This window comes from Thunnus albacares, chromosome 9 (assembly GCF_914725855.1).
Source record: "Thunnus albacares chromosome 9, fThuAlb1.1, whole genome shotgun sequence".
NCBI classification, from domain to species: domain Eukaryota; kingdom Metazoa; phylum Chordata; class Actinopteri; order Scombriformes; family Scombridae; genus Thunnus; species Thunnus albacares.
The window spans coordinates 22193622-22211846 of record NC_058114.1 but is presented as its reverse complement, the minus strand read 5'-3'; the positions used below and the strand labels follow the sequence as shown (position 1 = coordinate 22211846).

General features: G+C 39.6%; 1 protein-coding gene across 1 annotated transcript in view; it reads left to right on the top strand.

Annotated features, from left to right (window-relative positions):
• Positions 1-18225, top strand: part of sema6bb (sema domain, transmembrane domain (TM), and cytoplasmic domain, (semaphorin) 6Bb) — a 126638-nt gene that overhangs the window by 86145 nt on the left and 22268 nt on the right. The window contains exons 11-16 of the mRNA XM_044362155.1: positions 3684-3815; positions 4453-4602; positions 5811-5990; positions 9077-9217; positions 13612-13689; positions 16912-16970. Coding sequence (XP_044218090.1) covers positions 3684-3815; positions 4453-4602; positions 5811-5990; positions 9077-9217; positions 13612-13689; positions 16912-16970 — 740 coding nt within the window. The remainder of the gene's footprint in view (positions 1-3683; positions 3816-4452; positions 4603-5810; positions 5991-9076; positions 9218-13611; positions 13690-16911; positions 16971-18225) is intronic.

Below are 18225 nucleotides of genomic sequence, written 5' to 3'. Positions count from 1 at the left end.
AAAATAACAGCTGCAAAAACTGGGATACATTGACCACATACTGACAAAGAACAGACAGATACAAATACACAAGGAACTAATCACAGAACAAGACACAGCTGGAGTGGGGCAGGCAATGGAAAAGGAGGGGAACACAAGGATTGGTTAACCATGAAGACAGCGAAGGTGTGGCAGGCAACAAACAGTTTTAGGCTAATGAGACTTAACACAGAACAGATGTGCAGGGGGATACAGACTGAGCAGGACTACAGCAACACAAGAGAAACACAAGGTTACAAACTGCCAAGAATAAAACTAAAGCAAGGCAGAGGACGACATTACAAAATCACACAGCAATCCATCTCTTCAGGCTTCAAGTTATGCTCTTGTGTCCAAACCACCGGTGGTTTGGACCAATCAGCGTTGTGAATCCAGCTGCCTTGCAAGGTAAGACAGTGAAAGACGGTGATGGACAGGTGGTTCATCCAATCACCTGCCAAGTATTTTTTGAAAGTGCCTGCCCTTTTCCAAACAGTTTCCATGGACGACTTCTCAGACGGTTCTGTGTAACAAATCATCTGGACTCAGAGGAAAAAACAATACCAAGCTCAAGCACTACACAAAGAAACACAAATGACGAATGCAGTTATCACAAATTATTTATAACCCAGAGCACATTCAAAACACACATTATCCTCTCTATCACTGAGACTGAGTACATGCTGTGCAAATTCAGACTGGAGTGAAAACAAAGACAGACCAACCAATATAGGCAACCCAAATAATCATCATGCAAGATGGATATTTGTGTGATTTAAACAGCTGCCTGCTTAGATTATTCTTCACTAAACGCGACAGAGACAGACTCAGACTGTAAACAAATAGAGTGTAAACAAACCAGGGGGTCTCCGTGAGACTGTCTCAGATTCAGCGTGGACTGATACATTTAATAAAATAGAAACATATCTGTTCTTTGAGAAAACATTTTCTATGTGAACTGGACACGGCCTCGCTCTCTCCAGTTCGCCAGCTCTCCCCCACCATTCAACGGGTCCTGGAGACAAGAGACTGTCATGTCCTCACACAGACAGCTGCTCTGATGACTTCCCCCGTCCTGTGCATGAGCATGAACTCCCCCTGCTGATTGGCTGGAACAGTGTTTTGTCTGAGTCTCGGTCCGAGCCACTTTGTTTGTTTCCCATTTACAGAGCCAGGGCTGTGTATGAACACTGGATTTCTTTTCAGCGCACACACAGAACAGACAGCTAGCAAACTGTGAGGACATATTTGTTGAATTTGACTGCACTGTGGTAAGTTTTCAGCTGAGATTGGCTCCAGCTCCCCCGTGAGCCTCTAGAGGATAAGCGGTAAAGATAATGGATGGATGTATTAAACAAGCTTTCTCCAGAATCACTGACTCTACCTTTAAAATACAACTGAAACAAAATTAAAGTTTGGTTGATTAGACTAAAATTCATAAAGCAAAATCAAAGTTTCATTCCATCATGGTGGCCAAATTGTTCTGATCTGACTTTGCAGAAAAAGGTAACATGTATCTGAGTCCCCTCTGGCTCAAATTTCATGCAAATCAATCAAGTCAACACAAGAAAAAAAGTGTCTAAGAGTATCTAAAATTATTCCAAAAGTTCTCAATCAGTTATTTTAGTAGACATTATTGATCAATTCTACACTTCACAAGGTCTCTATTTTTTATTTATGAGTGTGTAAAATTTCAAATCCATACATTTAATCAGATTTAAACCTCTAATTAAAGGATTGACATTGAAACTTGGCCTGACTCCCACCTTCTTCTCCTCTTCCTCGTCTACTCCTACAGGGCATCATGTGTCTGTGAGGACTGTGTTTATTCCTGGCTGTCAATGAGCTTGTTAACAGTGAGGAAGTACTTTAAACTCAGCAGCAGCACCTCTCAAACGAACCCCCTCTGCATTTGGCCTGGACAGCCTGTCACTCAACCCTGGTCAAGGGGAAAGAGTGAATGAAGGACAAATTCTGAAAGAGAGAGAGGGACAAGCGAAGTTTGAAAGTAAACCAAAAAAAAGTAGTCTCAAGTGTGCTGGGTGATAGAGAAAACGACATCTGAGTACCAAAAATAACACATACGGACTAAAAATCAAAAGGAAGAGCGACTACTACAAAGTGAAAATGAGAAGAATTAAGCTATTTTTGAAAGCACCTGAGGCCTTTCAGCATATTTCTGTTAGACATGGAGCTTGGGCTAACCCAATGACCTGCAGCGAGAGAGAAAGAGAGAGCCAGGGGATGGAGGGGTGGAAGAAAGGTAGAGAAAGGAAGCCAAGCTGGCTCTGGTAAAGAGCAGGCAGACATGTCACACATAACATCTGGTGCCCGTGGTCCTGAGAGAGACGCTGTATCGTCCACAGATACGCCTGCAGCTCCGCCACACTGGCCGGGGTTGAGTCACATCCCTGCCTATGAATGATAAGTACTGAGAAAGACAGCATGACCTGATCAAATGGCACATCAGGAGAGTACGGCTCCCTGCTGCAACCAAAATCCAGCCTTTGGGCACTGCCTTCCCAAACAAACCCTTCAGTGGCTTTCAAAGGGGCACTCAACAGAAACACTGCACAGCTCTTTACAAGATCGTGAGGGTTTGCTGCACAAGCTCTCAAATCACCAGTTGGATGTTTATTTCGTAAGAGTGAAAGAGAAAGAAACTGATGGGGTTTGTGTGGGCTTCATGTAGCAGCAGGTTGCAGGTGACTCAATCCTCTCAGGTTTTTCCAATGTGTGTGTATCACTGAGTTATCAGCACTTAGTCACTAGCTTTCACACCACGCACACTATTAGTCATTGATGAGGACACATTCAGAGCAGAGTTCAGTCTGGGAGCAGGAAACATGGATGTTTTTTAAAAACTCATTCCTTATCTCATCCTGACACTGCTCTCTTTATTCCTCAGTCTCTGTAGTGCTTTGTTTCTGTAGCCACAACCCAAATAAGATGATCTAACTGTGTGAGTCTGTCTCTCTTTCTTTAGTATGTGTAGGCTGTGTGTGTGGGCTATGGACACAGGGCAGATGTTTTGTCCTCAATTGCAGGGTTCATGAGTAGTTAAACAGCCTCCAAGGTGCACTGGGCTTTTTAATGAAGCGTGTTGTTGGGTTCATTTCCTTTGCAAGAATCTTCCCCCCTTTGTGAAAGGCAGAATATTCAGTGACTCATTTCCTATTTCGTTTTATATTCCAGGAATTCCAGCCAAGATCTTTTCATGGGTCTAATCTAGCTATTGCATCCGCTGCATGTCTATTCTTCGCCCACAGAGTTTACAGTATCTATCTCATCCTGTCTTTCTTTCCGTCTCAGTAACAATTTCCTTTGTGTTCAAGCATTGAATGTCAAAATATGAACAGCCCAAATCCAATTTGTCATCTTTGCTGGGTGCCTGTCCTTTTCTTGGGCTCACAATTGGCTGTCTGTATTTTAACTTCTTTCGTTCTTTTCCTTTTTCACGTTTCACTGTCAATTTTTCAGTCTAGGTATTATCTACCTTATCTTTCCTTTTTCCGTCGCTCATTCTCTCTGTAGCAATGTCTGAGAAAAGTAAAGCCCGCTTGACACGGGACTGACAGTCATTTCGTATCAGTTCAAAGTGTTTCATCAATCAACAGTCTCGATCTACCTCGGTCTCATCATCCTCTGTGTCTGTCTCTCTCTAGTATCCCGGGTTCGGCAGTGTGTGCCTTTGACATGGAGCAGCTGGCTGCAGTGTTTGATGGGAGGTTCAAGGAGCAGAAATCACCGGAGTCTATTTGGACACCTGTCCCTGATGAAGTCATCCCGAAGCCAAGGTGCAGGCTGTGATCAATTTATGCACCTGTGTTCAGGTTATCAGAGAACTATGAGAAGAAAAAAGTATGTATTATGAACAACCTGTATTCAGTTCAGCCATAATACTGCCTTATAAAGGTGTGTTTGCAGGTTGCAGTTCATGACAAGGGTTTACATTTCATAGCAAGAGGAAAAACACACCTTGCAAGCAACAATACTACTCACGTAGTTGCGGCTTCTGGTCATTTTGGGAAAGTTTTCAGGGTACAAAGAGACTAAATATACAGGTAATGGAGAATCTAGGAAGATATTGCACTCATTATCACAGCCTGTAGAACCTTTGTTCAGTCAAGTGAAACTCACCTATAGGTGGGAAATCCATTTTTCACAAGGACACAACTTATTCTCCTAATCTAAAGGCATGTCTTGACCTCTTGCCACTATCCATTACTTGCCAAGACTTCAAATTTGAGGTTCTTTAGACTAAATCAAATGAGTCTCCTGTTGAAAAAGGGATATCTGTCTGAATATGAGACACTCAGGCAGTCTAGACTGTCTAATAATATAAGTGACTACATCTTCAGTGAGGTCTTAAAGAAGTCAGAGTGCCTCTTTGCCTCCGTACCAGCCTAATGTGCTGAAACATGTTTTCCCCAGACCCGGTGGCTGTGCTGTTCAGGGTTCCAGGTTTAATTCCTCCAACTCTTTCCCTGATGAGATGCTCAACTTTGTCAAGACCCATCCGCTGATGGATGAAGCCGTGCCATCACTCGGACAAAGACCATGGATAGTCAAAACCATGGTCAGGTGAGACTAAACTCAGACAAGCAGTCAAACACCAACCCTGTCTCCTAGATTTTACGTGTATATATTAATCTGCAACAGCAAATATATTTTGAAATAGACGTACTGCCACTTGAATCATATTTCTCTTCAACATAATGAGGAAATATTTTTAATCAACGTATCTGGCAAATTACAGAATACAGAACATATTTCATTTGCTTTTGCTACACTATCCGTTCGTCACAACTACAGTATGATAAACGTCTTTCATTCATGGTTACGATTAGGCTCTCGAGGCACTTGGTTAAGATTTGGAAAAGATCGTGGTCTTGGTTATTTTGAAAAAGTCAAAAGTGACTCGGAGGATGAGACACGATTTGCTCATTAACATTTGACCAAAATCGCTTTTGTTGCCTACACCTAACCACAAATAGCGCTCAGGATGCAAACCCTGACTTCCAGAATCAAAGTCTCCAATGACGTCCTCGCAATGACTTCCGTGTGGTACAAAACTTTGCTTTTTCTACTTTCAGAAAACCATTATCTACCGTTGAACACAATCCAGGCACCAATTACGTTTCCTTCAAAACAAATTAGTGGTATATAAACATATTTTCTAGGAGACAGTACTGCAAACACACACATGGCCTGTCTGCTCGGGCGGTGGACTCCTTCTGTTAAAGTTAGCCTGGTGGGGTGTTGAAGCAGGCAAGCAGCTGTAGCACATCAAGTCCCACATAAACGCATGCATGCCTCTCTCTCTCTCCACATCTACCGTATGGAGTCCCGCCACCGGGGATTATAGGAACTGGATGTATGTGGAATATTAAACACCCAGCACAACACATTTTCTATTCTAGTCAACTGACTCAAACACAGGACTGTGTGTACTTCAGCAACACTCGTCTATTGTTCCAAGATGAGCCCATTTACTTGACTGATATTAACGACTAAACGTCTGCCATAATTAGTTTATTATGCAAATTTGATGAGTAGTTTAGTTTCTGTGGAATTCATTTCATTTTGCAGTCAAGAGAAAATAGCATATCATGATTTAAATTCACAAGAGTCAGTATTTTACACCTAAACCAATCAGTTGTAATGTGCTTGAATTGTAAACTCGCCTCTAGGAGCTACTTGATGACGCTTTTAGTTTTCATGGAAGAAAAGTCCCAAATGAGCCGCACAGCTTGGTGGCGTTAATGCAGTCTGTCTTTCCTGGTGTGCAGGTATCAGCTCAATAAGATTGTGGTGGATACAGAGGCTGGGCCATATAAGAATCGCACAGTCCTGTTCCTCAGCTCAAGCAGAGGGACTATCCTCAAGTTCCTCATCATGCCCAACCAGGACAACACCATCACCAACAGCAACATCTTCCTGGAGGAACTGGAGGGGTTCAACCCTGATAAGTAAGACATTAAAGCAACAATGTGGCTAACAGAAAAGAAAAGATACATATTTTGAACTGTTTTCTATTTAGGGAAATATGCATATTATCTTTCCCACTGAGAGTTAGAAAATAAAAGATTAATACCACACTCACGTGTCTGTACAGTAAATATGAAGCTTCAGCCAGCAGCTTGTTAGCTTAATTTAGCTTAGCACTGGAAACAGGGGAAAACAGCTAGCCTGGCTCTGTTCAAAGATAACAAAGCCATCTTCCAGCACCATTAAAGCTCACTAATTAACTAATTAATTAAGTTATATCTAGTTTGTTCAATATATGTAAACACTAGGTTGCCTGATGTGTTAATTAGTGAGCTTTAGACAGAGCCAGGCTAGCTGTTTCCCCATTTCCAGTCTTTATGCTAAGCTAACCAGCTGCTGGCGCTATTACTGCCTTATATTGACTGTACAGACATAAAAGTGGTATCAATCTTTTTATCTAACATTAACTCTCTAAAAGAAAGCAAATAAGGATATTTCCCAAAATTTCAAAGGTTTTTTTTAAAGATTTCAAGATGATTTGACTGGCAACTTTCTATATTTTTCCTATTGAAAACAAATCTCATATGCAGAGTCAAACCAACAATGAACTCATTATTACAAGACTTCTATCGTATTCCTCTGTGCCGTAGACCTCTGTTGTTGTCCAAAAACCACTACAAACTACAGTAACCTCTCTCTTAGGGGACAAAGTTACATGTCACCCAGTGCAACTGTGTGGCTCATCTACATGTTTTTAATAGTTTTTGGACAACAGTGGAAGTCTACGGCACAGAGGGATATGATATATCAGACTTTGGATATATGCACAATACTCCTAAGTAGAATGAGTTCATTGTTGGTTTGGCTCTTTACATGAGTTATTGACAATAAGAAAAACATAGAAAATTGCCAGATTTATTATTTAAGGCACAAGCCTGCATATAGCTTGCTGCAGAGAGAAGATATACCGCAGGAGTGACTAGGAAAGGGTTAAATGACAACTGGGGTTGATGTATACACAGCGAAGGGAGCCGGTGGTGTGATACGCCTAGAAAAAAGAGTCGCAGGGAGGGGGAAAAAAAAAAAAAACATGACATGTCCTGGAAACATGACGTGTCCTGAATTATGCAGAAAACCTCACCTATTCTTTGAGAGAATCACATAATTGTGCAGGAGCTGAGCCTACGCAACCCCATGCAGAGAATACAAATAGGGCAAACATAACAGAATAGGATTAGAGGCTAATATGCATTATCAGGAAATCTGAACATCTTCTAATGAGGTTGAGACATACTGTAGAAAGGCATTACGGGTAAAACATCAGAAAGTAATGAAATGATGATAAAATCACATTATCCTTAATCTTGACCAAAATTACATACTGTCAGGAAAATTGACCCCATATCCTCGGTCTGAAGCTAAATCATATTTAATATCTGGATTCTGAAAAAAGATTGCAGAGGACTGGGTTTCTTGTCGCTTTCTAATTAGCATTTTGCATAAGGCAGACAGCTCTGAGGCTTCATTGGATGCCCATCGCTACATAATGAAGACTGGGTACAATGCCCTTTCAATACTCATTTTTGCTTTTGTTCTTTGTAAAAATGCAGTGTTCCACATGGTGGATGGCTGCAGGGTGGGTGGGGTGGGGGTGACTGTCACACTGATGCTGCTATTGGCTGGTGATTATCTTTCACCAAGGCTAATTAGAGGCATTTAAACAGAAAGTACATGTTTCTAGACACTAGCTAACTGTCATGGTAATTGTGCTCCCTGATATATGTGCCATTTTTCTACAATACAGGGGGAAAAAAGTAGTATTTCTTAAACCCCCTGGTTGGAAAAACACTTTCTCCCTGTAGGAGAGTGCAATCCACATTTAGTAATAAACTTCCTTCATTTTCCATCCCCTTCAAAATATGCTCACCAATTTGTGTCCCAGCTTATTTGTTCTGCTTCAGACTTGACAAAATGAAGCATAGTGACGCCAAGTGAAATGAGGGGACTGTGTGATGAATGAGCCGGTGTGGAATGGAGCCAGTATGTGTGGGATAATTCAGTGTGCATGGTGAGCCCAGCAGGAGGTCAGTGACAGTCCAGCTAGCACAGCGGGCACCCAGCTAATCAGGAGACAGAGCACAATCACATCAGTTTTTTTGTCTTTTAATGCTCCAGGCCACACTACCCCCAACCTCACCTTATGTACACAAAGTGATGCCTTGTGCCCTGTAATAAACCCCAGGGTACGCAGAAGTAGGGCCACTAAAAGAGGGATCTGTAAGGGGTCAGCGCAGATAGAAAACACTGGTTTGTGATTGGCTTGTTGCTGTAATGACCCGGGAAGTTATCTGAAAGAGATGCAACGTTAAAAGAGCCTTTATTGTCTCCTATTCTCTCAACTTGCCTGATTTTGGTTTGGTCTCTTTTATTTTCTTCATTTCTGTCTTGCCTTTTCCCTGCATTTGTTAGATGTTTATTCTTTTTTTTTTTACTTTCTCTACATCTCTCTCTCCCCGTCCTTTCCCCCGTCTTTCGTGATATTGGGTGTGAAGAATGACTCGCAGCTTGGCCTTAGCAGAATGATAGATTCTTCTTAATGACTTTGGGCCTGCCGCAATGTTATTACCATAAACCATCCAGATACAACTGATGCATGAGTGCACATGTGCATAAAAAGGTATAAATCTGCTGCATGGAGGCAGGTTTGCGCCGGCCATCGTAGCTCTAAGTGCCAATTAGAAGCGATTCAGCTCCTGGCTGCTGTTTTTGACAGCAAGCCGACCTCTCGAGCCTCCACAATCAGCACAGTGGATATTTGGGTTGACACACGTAACATCCAGCCACACAGATGGCCTCTCATCACTTTTACTTTTTATCATGGCTTTTATTTATAGAGCTCTTTATGTATGGTTGTGTTTCACATTGAGTCATGAGGAATGTTTTTTCCCTGCTGTAATGCTCTGAGTGAGGTCAGAGGTTTAATGTGCAGTCTCGGTCTGGTAATTGAAATTGCCTAATGCATTTTTTGCTTTGTGCGTGGTTGCCTGTTTGCTTGTGTGTGTTGCAGATGTGCCGAAGACTCTCCGCAGGCCAGGCAGCTGCTGTCTCTGACTCTGGACAGGGCAAGCCACACTCTGCTCCTCGCCTTCCCTTCTTGTGTGGTCAGAGTACCGGTGGCACGATGCCAGCTCTACTCCCGATGCATGAAGTAAGTCTACAGCAAATACTGTACATACAGGAGCATAAAAGGGCAGTGGGGGAGTCTAATAAGAAGTGAGGTGACCATTCAACAACCATCTGGCCTTCACAAGAGTCCTTGAGCAAGACAAAGTGAACCTCTGCCAGCTCCAGAGTTGCTGACCTGAATTTTCTTCAAAAATAACTGAACTACAACTTAACAACAACTGTCACTGTGCCCTTGAGCAAGGTGATAATCTGCTGACTGCGGTGTAGCGATGAAACAAGACGAAACGCAATAAAATGCTCCTCTAAATGAGAGGAAAATCTAATAAAAGCTGGGAATACATTGCCATTAAAAGTAATGTTGTCTCATCGCTCAGCCAGCAATTTAACTGTATCATAGATGCACCATAATTATAAAAGATGATTATAATAGCAATATTTGCAGAAAATGTAATACATATTACGAAGGTCAGTAAGCATATAATAAATCCATATAATAGTTGAATAAAATTACTAGTTATTATTAGCTGTGATATGTGTTAATATGATATTATTCATTTTACCAGCCATGTATCATTCTTTTTAAGAGAGATTATACTTCATCACTTCACCCAGCAGTTATTAGATTATCAGAAGCTCCAGTGAAGAATTTATGCATTTATTTATTTTGTCAGCTTATTGGTGTAAATGTGTATAACTTCTGAAAAAGCTTCTGAAAAAGAGCAAGCAACCAAGTCTACTAATCCTAATAAGGAAACAGAAAATACATACATATATATATATATATATATATATATATATATATATATATATATATATATATATATATATATATATATATATATATATGTATATTCTAAATAAGGATATTAACCTGCTTACACACTTACACTCACAGACACAGGCGGCATGATTTAGAGCCAGTCTGGCACACTACTGAGTATTGCTGCCTGTGGTTGTGGCTCGATAGGGTCCACTGACACACTAACACAAAGTGGTACATACACCAGTGTGTCAGCCGTGTAGTGTGTTCACTGAACCAGGTAAGTCATACAAGCGTGTAATCCAGAACACATTAAGAAACGCTCACGTGCTTTCTGAAGTGTGTTGAGTGTGTGTGTGTTTATGTGTTTAGATGTGAGTAGATGTGAGTTAATGTTCTGTATGTGAGCATCTTTAAGATTTCTTAGTCATGCCTCAGCAGCTTCAGGTCTGTTTTTTTAACCTTTTGAAGATGGTTTCTGAACGCTTTTGATTTGCGTTTATTATGGTTACGGTTTAATGCATTTACATTATCATATTATGTTTTCTATATATATTCTCTCATTTTCTTAAGCTGATGTATTGATTCCTTTCCACCAGGCTGTCAGCCCACACAGTTGTCTTTTTTCAAATTAATCTTAAATAAATAATTTTTTTGCATATACAAATTCATTCTTTATACATATATAAACACACAAAAAGAGATAGATATTTACAGTAAATAGGGCAGCTCAGAGCAACAACTTAAAGTTGTTGTTTTTTCTGCAGTCTGTAAAAAAAGGCTGAAGCTGCAGTTTATAACGCCTACCCTTTTAACACCTTGTTTAATCTTGAAAGGTAACTTCAAACAACAAAAACAAAATAATCAAAACAAGACATAAATAAAACAATCAAAAACAAAACAATCAAAACATCAAAAACAAAATAATCAAGATAAAACAATCAGAACAAAACAAATACATAACTTACATATCCTGTACCCTGTCCTTCTATACCAGTCTTTCTTTCTGATCATCCATTTCTTTTATTTAATATGCTTTTTTTAAACATTTGTTTAAACTTACTAAATGTTGGACATGAATAAATTAACTCAATGATATTTTACAATAGTCCTCACTAATTGTTTTTTGAACATACAAATTCTTCTCAGGTCATGTCTCTCTCTCATTTGAAACAACTTTTGGATACTTTCAGGTACTAATTGATTTTTAACTTTGTACATGATTTGAACCGTTTGAAAGTTGACCAAATCTTAAAATTTTAGAGCCTTTAATTTAATGAAGAGTGGGTTTGTTGGCTCTCTATAAGTGGTTTTGTTTACAGTTCTTATGGCTCTCTTTTGAATGATAAAGACTGGATTAGTATTTATTTTATATGTATTTCTTCCACTTCCACACAGTGGGTTATATATGAGACTATAAAGGAACAGTAATAGTAGTAATAGTAATATATGTACAAAATAAACAACGATGGTCCCGACACTGAGCCCTGGGGAACCTCACAAGTAACCTTCAGTAGTTTTGAGTTACAGTTATTTATTTGCATGCATTGATAACTACTTTCCAGGTAACTGCTTAACTAAGAGAGTGCTACCCTCTAATTCCATATCTTTGTAATTTATTCAATAATAAGTCATGGTCATCATTATCAAATGTTTTTTTGAGATCCAGGAAAATCCCCACTGCATATTCTTTATTTTCTATTGCAGTTGATATTTCCTCCACAAATACCATGAGTGTAAACAAAGTTAACCTATTGGATCTAAACCCATATCGCTGTTCATATAGTTCATTATGTATTATCAGTATTTTAGAGCACTATGAAAGTAAAGAAACAGGTCTGTAGTTAGAGAGTACATGTCGGTCTCCAGCCTTATATATTGGTATGACTTTAGCTGTTTTCATTTTGCTTGGAAATACACCAGTTTGTAGAGACTGATTACAAATATGCGTAAAAGGTTTCACCACAAACTCAATAATATTTTTAACCACAGACATATCAATTCCATTCCAGTCTGTAGACTTCTTATTCTTGTTTTAACAATGTCAATAATTTCTTTTTCATCTGTTCCCATTATTAAACATGGATTTATTTACATTAATAGTTTTACTTTCCACATCATCTCTAGTACTAGTCTTTGTAATCTCCTTAGCCAAACCAAGACCAACACTGACAAAGAAGTCATTAAATTCATCTGCAACTAAATCCATATCATTAATAGTTGTATTATTCTTTCTCAGGAAATGATTTGGGTATCCTGTTGTCCAGTTCCATTTTTAATAATGTCATGCAATACTTTCCATGTGTTTTTAATATTATTTCTGTTGTCCTCCAATAATTTACTGTAATAATCCCTTTTGCTGCCTCTCATACTTCGTCAGTTTGTTTTTATTGTTTTGTATTTCCGTAGTTAGTAAATTTCTGTTTTACTACTTTCTTTACCAGAGGACATTTTTTTCACAGAGAGCAGTTGTTATGGACAAAATGTCTCATAGGCTTCATTTACATTTTCCACATAGACTTCCAATCTTGTTTCATTAGGTCTGCTTTAAAAGAGTTAATTGCACCTCGTATTTTGTGTCTAACCAGGTTGTAAGTTTTAACGTCCTAGTTGGATCTAATACAGCTCTGACTAACTGCAAAGTGTCATTTATAAGTAGTCCACTTACTACTTTCTTATCAGTAACATGAGTAAATATAATATCATTTAGTGTAGCACTGTGTGTTGTTATTCTAGTTGGCTATGTAATTGAGGGATATAGATTCATACTGTACATTGAGTTGTATTGTATTTAGTAATAAGAATAAGAATAATTAAATAATAATTTAACAATGAAATGGTCAACTTTCCAATGCATACAGAGCATACAGTTTAGTTGCAGATTGTCCATTTTTGAATACTGTTTTTTAGATTGATTTCCTACCTTTGTGTTTTTTACAAATTTACATCATTGTGCAATGTTATAGTTGTGAGCAGAAAGCATTTCAAAAAACTGCTGCAGTAAGATAAATTCTGACATCTGATATTTAAGAGATGGTATTTCTTTCATGTTGTCAGCTGCTGTGAAATAGTTAGTGAAATGTAAATTTGGTGAGTTTGTTCATTTAAAGGTTGCTCCTGGATATCTGGCTGTCAAATCTCAAAAGGACAGAATTTCCTAAAAATTGTTTGAGAAAAAAAAAAATCTTAACTTAAACTACAAGCTTTTTCCTGAGTTTTTAACTGCGTCTAAATCTTTAAATGAGGATTAAGCTCTGGAAACAGGTCACCGTGAGTTAAGACTATTTTTGACATAGGATGTGTATATAATACTACTTCAATGCACCAACAAGCAGGCATTTTCAAAACTGTCTCTGCTCTTTTCATTACCTCGCCCCAACATTGTAACTGTCATCTACAAAACTGTGCATGACAATATATTCACTGCAATGAATAACACTATTAAGCAAGTTTTGACGCTTAGTTGGAAATGTGTGGAAATCAATAGCTTCCTGGAAAGCAAGAAATCAATCATCATGTCACGCTTTGGAAACGTGAAGTTCTTCTGTTCATGATTTGTGATTAATGGTATAAAATGTGCAAAACCCATAAGTGTAGTTCTTTAAGTTATAGTCAAGATCAAGCACATCAGAATCTAACTTTCTGTGTCTCTGCAGAAACTGTATCGCCTCCAGGGATCCATACTGTGGCTGGACCAGAGGAAGCACATGCTCTTTCCTCAGGCCTGGGACCAGGTGAGACACAAAGTGTATAGACATCACTGTGATACACACACACAGACTGTATGGTCTGCTTCATACAGTATACAGTAGCTGTCCTGTGTCATCATGCTGACACTGTCTGTCTGGTTTATCCTTTTCTGTCTTTGAGTCCATCTGTAGTTTAGCATGCGGTTTTACCACCCTTCTCTATAGTCTCACTTTGATCCAAGTGTTTTGTTGTTCTTGTTTTGTTTTGAATTGATTTGATTTATTTCTGCTTGTGTCTTTCCTCTCAAGGTTATTTTTCTGACAGCACACCTAGCAGAACACCCCACAGAAACTTGCCATTTATTATTTATGCTCTGGAAGTCCTTGTCTCTATGTACGACTATTTGAGCCTCTGAGAAACATCTGTGCCCTCTAAGTAGCCTGTCACACAGTCTGCTCTGTGTACACTTATTGATTCAAGATGTCTGCTGCGGCTGTTAAACAATGCTACGTTCTTTTAACTTAGCTTGTTATCAGGTGGCGGCCAACACTCTGCGTGGGTGTGTGGATGTGTGAGGTTTTGTGTTTGTCTCTCTGTCATGTAACAATGTCTGGGTTATACACATGCATGCAGACACCCAGACAGTGTGTTGTCTGGGTGTGTGAACGAATTTGTGTATCTGCTTGGATGTCTGCATGAGTGTGTGTGAGTGTGAGTGTGTGTGTTTGTGTGACCTCTCTCTCTTCCTGCTACTGAAATGCGGCGGCCCGTCTTGACAGCTAACCTCCAATCACGGCTGCCTCCCTCCAGTGAAATCAAATCTCTCCTTAGTCAGGCTGCTTATTGAATTACGCCTTCACAACACAGGTGTAGTGCCAAGAGAACAGACAACATGGGCCTTAAAGACCACCTCAGGCTGCCTGCTTATACTATTAAAGGTCTCTGTGTTGGTCTTGATTTGATTTACCAAGGGCAGTCAACTCGGCAATCGATTTTGCATTGAGTTACTGTGGATTTCCTCTTTGTGGAATAATGCAACCTCTCTTTGCAAACTGACGCCAGAGGAAAGCTAAGCAGTTAGCGACATATAACGTTAGATTAAAATTTGGCAGCTTCTGAGGAAGATATGTTTTGTTTTTTTAATAAAAGTGTGGGAGGGAGGAAAGACGGTTTGTTTTATTGCTGTATGTGTGTTTATGACTATCCTGGGTTCATTTTGTCCTGCTATTATTGTACTATGAAGGTGATAAAATACATTTTTCACCTTATTCAGCTTCTTCCAGTAAGGGTAAGGTGACAAAACACTGTTACATAGCAAACTAAAAAAGAGACTAGAATCTCATCCACTAAACACTGTCCAGAGTACTCCACACACAGAAAAATATGGTCTATATCACTTTCAGTTTAATATGAAGTCTTTAAATGTAGAGCCAATGTACCTGGGAAAATAAAAAGCACTGTAAAGAAAACTTGCACGCACACAGGCAGACCCACTGGCACAGCTAACGTATACAAAGTAAATGACCCACAGCCTGTGAGAGGCAGCCAAGTGAACACAAAACATTATTCTTTATTAAGATGACAACCACTGCAGGTTCACAGCACAGTTGGACTCATTTGTCACAAGTGTTTTCTAGCCATTAAAAGCACAAATGTTGGCTGCGCCGCTGCCTGAACCTTTAGCTAATTGCAGAATACGGACTTCTCAGTCACTTGTACCAACGAGCTTATTTCAGCATCCACCGGCAGCTCGAGCTCTGGTTCTTCAAAGGTTGTCTGTAGGTCAAATGAGGCTTCTGTGAAACGGCTTGTTGAACTATGTAAAACTGTAAATGGTTATTTACTTGTATTTGGAGATTTCCCATTTGAATCCAAAGTGTCTTCATTGGTTTTGACTTACATTTTATAATAGATCAAGACAAAGTAACAAGTGTGACAGTCTGCACATCTGTGATAAGTGATCTCCACCCATATCAACTAGAAAATTAACAAAATTGATCTAATAAACATCAAGCTGTTCCTTTATTACTCTCTAAGATATGTTTTACTCACAGTAGCTCACTTAATTACAGGTATTTCCACTGAAACGGCCTTCATTGTAAATTTACTGAATGAAGCCTACATGCATACGTTTGTGCGTATATGTGTACGCACGCACACACACCTACACACCATTACTCAGTCTGTCCATGGCAGCTTGGTGCTGTTTTCACTGATACAAGCCATGACTATGAGCGGTTGTGTTTTTCTTTGTGAGCACCTGGTCTGTATGCTGCTCTCATTTCCTGTCTGCTTCCCTCACTCCATCATATGTTATTGTCCTTTGAGTTTTCCATGCTCCTCCGCTGCCCAAATGGGAAATGAGTTTTAAAGCATAGGGATAGAGTTGTAGAAATAAGATCTGTCAGCATTCTGTAGAATTGTAGAAAACAAGTGAAGTCGATGCATATTAATAGATTTTTCCTGAAACAACTCAGACTTCTGGGTACAGCTGTAACGTAGCTCCACCGTCAACGTTCTCCTCCGTACGCTGTTTGGTTTACCGTAATTCCACAATTCCTATTTGGCCTCAGCAGCGCTAAATATCTGATTCTAACATCGTATCTTGAAACTTGTTTTCTTCCGAATACAAGAAAACAACATGGCAGACAAGATTGTTTTGGTCCCTGAGTTTGCAGCTTGGAGGCAGGCCTACAAAAAAGGATGTGCAAATTGTACACAGATTTTGCAGTTACAGGCAGAGAGATATTTCAGTACAGCGAACACAGAGGGAAGTTTAATGTCATTTTATATACATGTACTCCCCACATGAGAACCATAGGGATCAAGTTGTCGAAGTTAATACTTTAAGTTTCTATTAACGCTGCAAATATCTAAAGTGAAGACAATGCTGACCTAGAAATATTTGCAATTCAGTGCATTAATTTGCTTAATTAATGACCCTGCAGGCAAAAATAGTTATCTTTAAATTACAATGGTGATTATTGCAGGATATTAAGGAGCTCAAGGGGCTCTTCAGTTCTTCTGCTTTTTTATTTTTTATTTTTTTCTCACACTTATTGGCATCTCAAAATAAAAACAAACATTCCTACAATCTAAGTGTTAAAGGAGCTTGTAGAGATATATGCTTTCCCTTGTAACGTGTCCTCTGCTGTAACATTGAGATAGTTTTCCTCTATCAGAGTGGATCTGTGCTGTGTGTCAGTGTCTGAGTCGCCGTGCCTCTGTGTCTTCTGATTAATGACTGTGTCCCTTCTCCTCTGCAGACTGCCGTTCGAGCAAGATGTTGAACAGGGAAACGTGGCCCACTTGGGTGACTGTGACGGTAAGAGGGATTCTCAGTCTGTGTGTGTGTGTATGTGTGTGTGTTTGACCACAAGTGTTAAAGCTAGCTAATACTTCTCTTGTCTTTGCCCCAGATCCTTACATAACTTGTGTATCTTCATGATAAACAACGATACATTTAAAGAGAGGAAGAGCCTGTTAGTTTCAGTTTATACGGGAGGAAATCCACAAATAAACACAGAGACAACTCCCAATTCACCTCGATGCTCTGTAGTATCTCACTTCTCCCAGGAGTAACCACCATGATCCAACACGAAGGCGGTCTGCTAGTCTCATTTTGTCTCCGAGCTGGCAAGAAAATCCCTGTGTATGTTTTAGCTAACTTTGTTCCTCTCGCTGTTTACTCTGTCCTTACTTGTATGCTATCTTTGCTTTGGTCTGCTAGGTTTTGTTGCATATACAAGTGGTTAATTATATTCTACTCCAGCTTCAATTCCCCTTGATGTTTCCCTTTTTTCTCTCTCCATATCATTATGAAAATAGAAGTGGTACACAGCAAAGCGAAATCTCTATTCTAGATACACACAGAGGTTTTGGATACTCCCATGACACCCCCTCTCTTTGATCTGAGCGCTAATTCCAATGCGTGCAAATTAATCCTTTGCTTCTGAAAGTTCCCCGAGTTCATGTGCCGTGCTCCCTGAGAAAAGAACAGATAAATATTGCATAATCGGAACCGCGAACAACTCTAATCCTGTTTCAGATGGGCGCCCTGTTTGATGCTGCTCTCTCACTTCAGGTCCTCTGACCACCAAACCACAGGGGATGGCCTCTGTGCTGTAACTGATGGTTGATGCTTACTGTTCGCATTGTGAAGTAAAGCTAGTTATTTGTCTTCATTGAGCCCATATGTAGTGCCTTATAGCACATGTGGGGGACTGCATTCAAGCTGTTGGTCCTGCTTCTGAACAGAAACCCGTGATTCTGTGATTCCTGCGAGTTAAAATATCATATACTAGATGAAAAATCTATCTGTAGATACATTTTTATTTTGCGTTATATCTGCTCCACAAGAACTCCTCTGCAGCAAATACATACAGTTATGCAGGAGGCTTGTAATTAAAACTGCAACTTCTATGATCATTACTCCACTTCTGTACTACACCAGTGGGTGAGAGATGTACATAATTACTCATGCTTAGTGCTAATGGACTGTTCCAGTTCCAGTCCTGGATCCTCTTCTGTACTTGTTATGTCTTGACCTCTGGTGCAAGGTCCGGGAAGTCAGAGAAAGT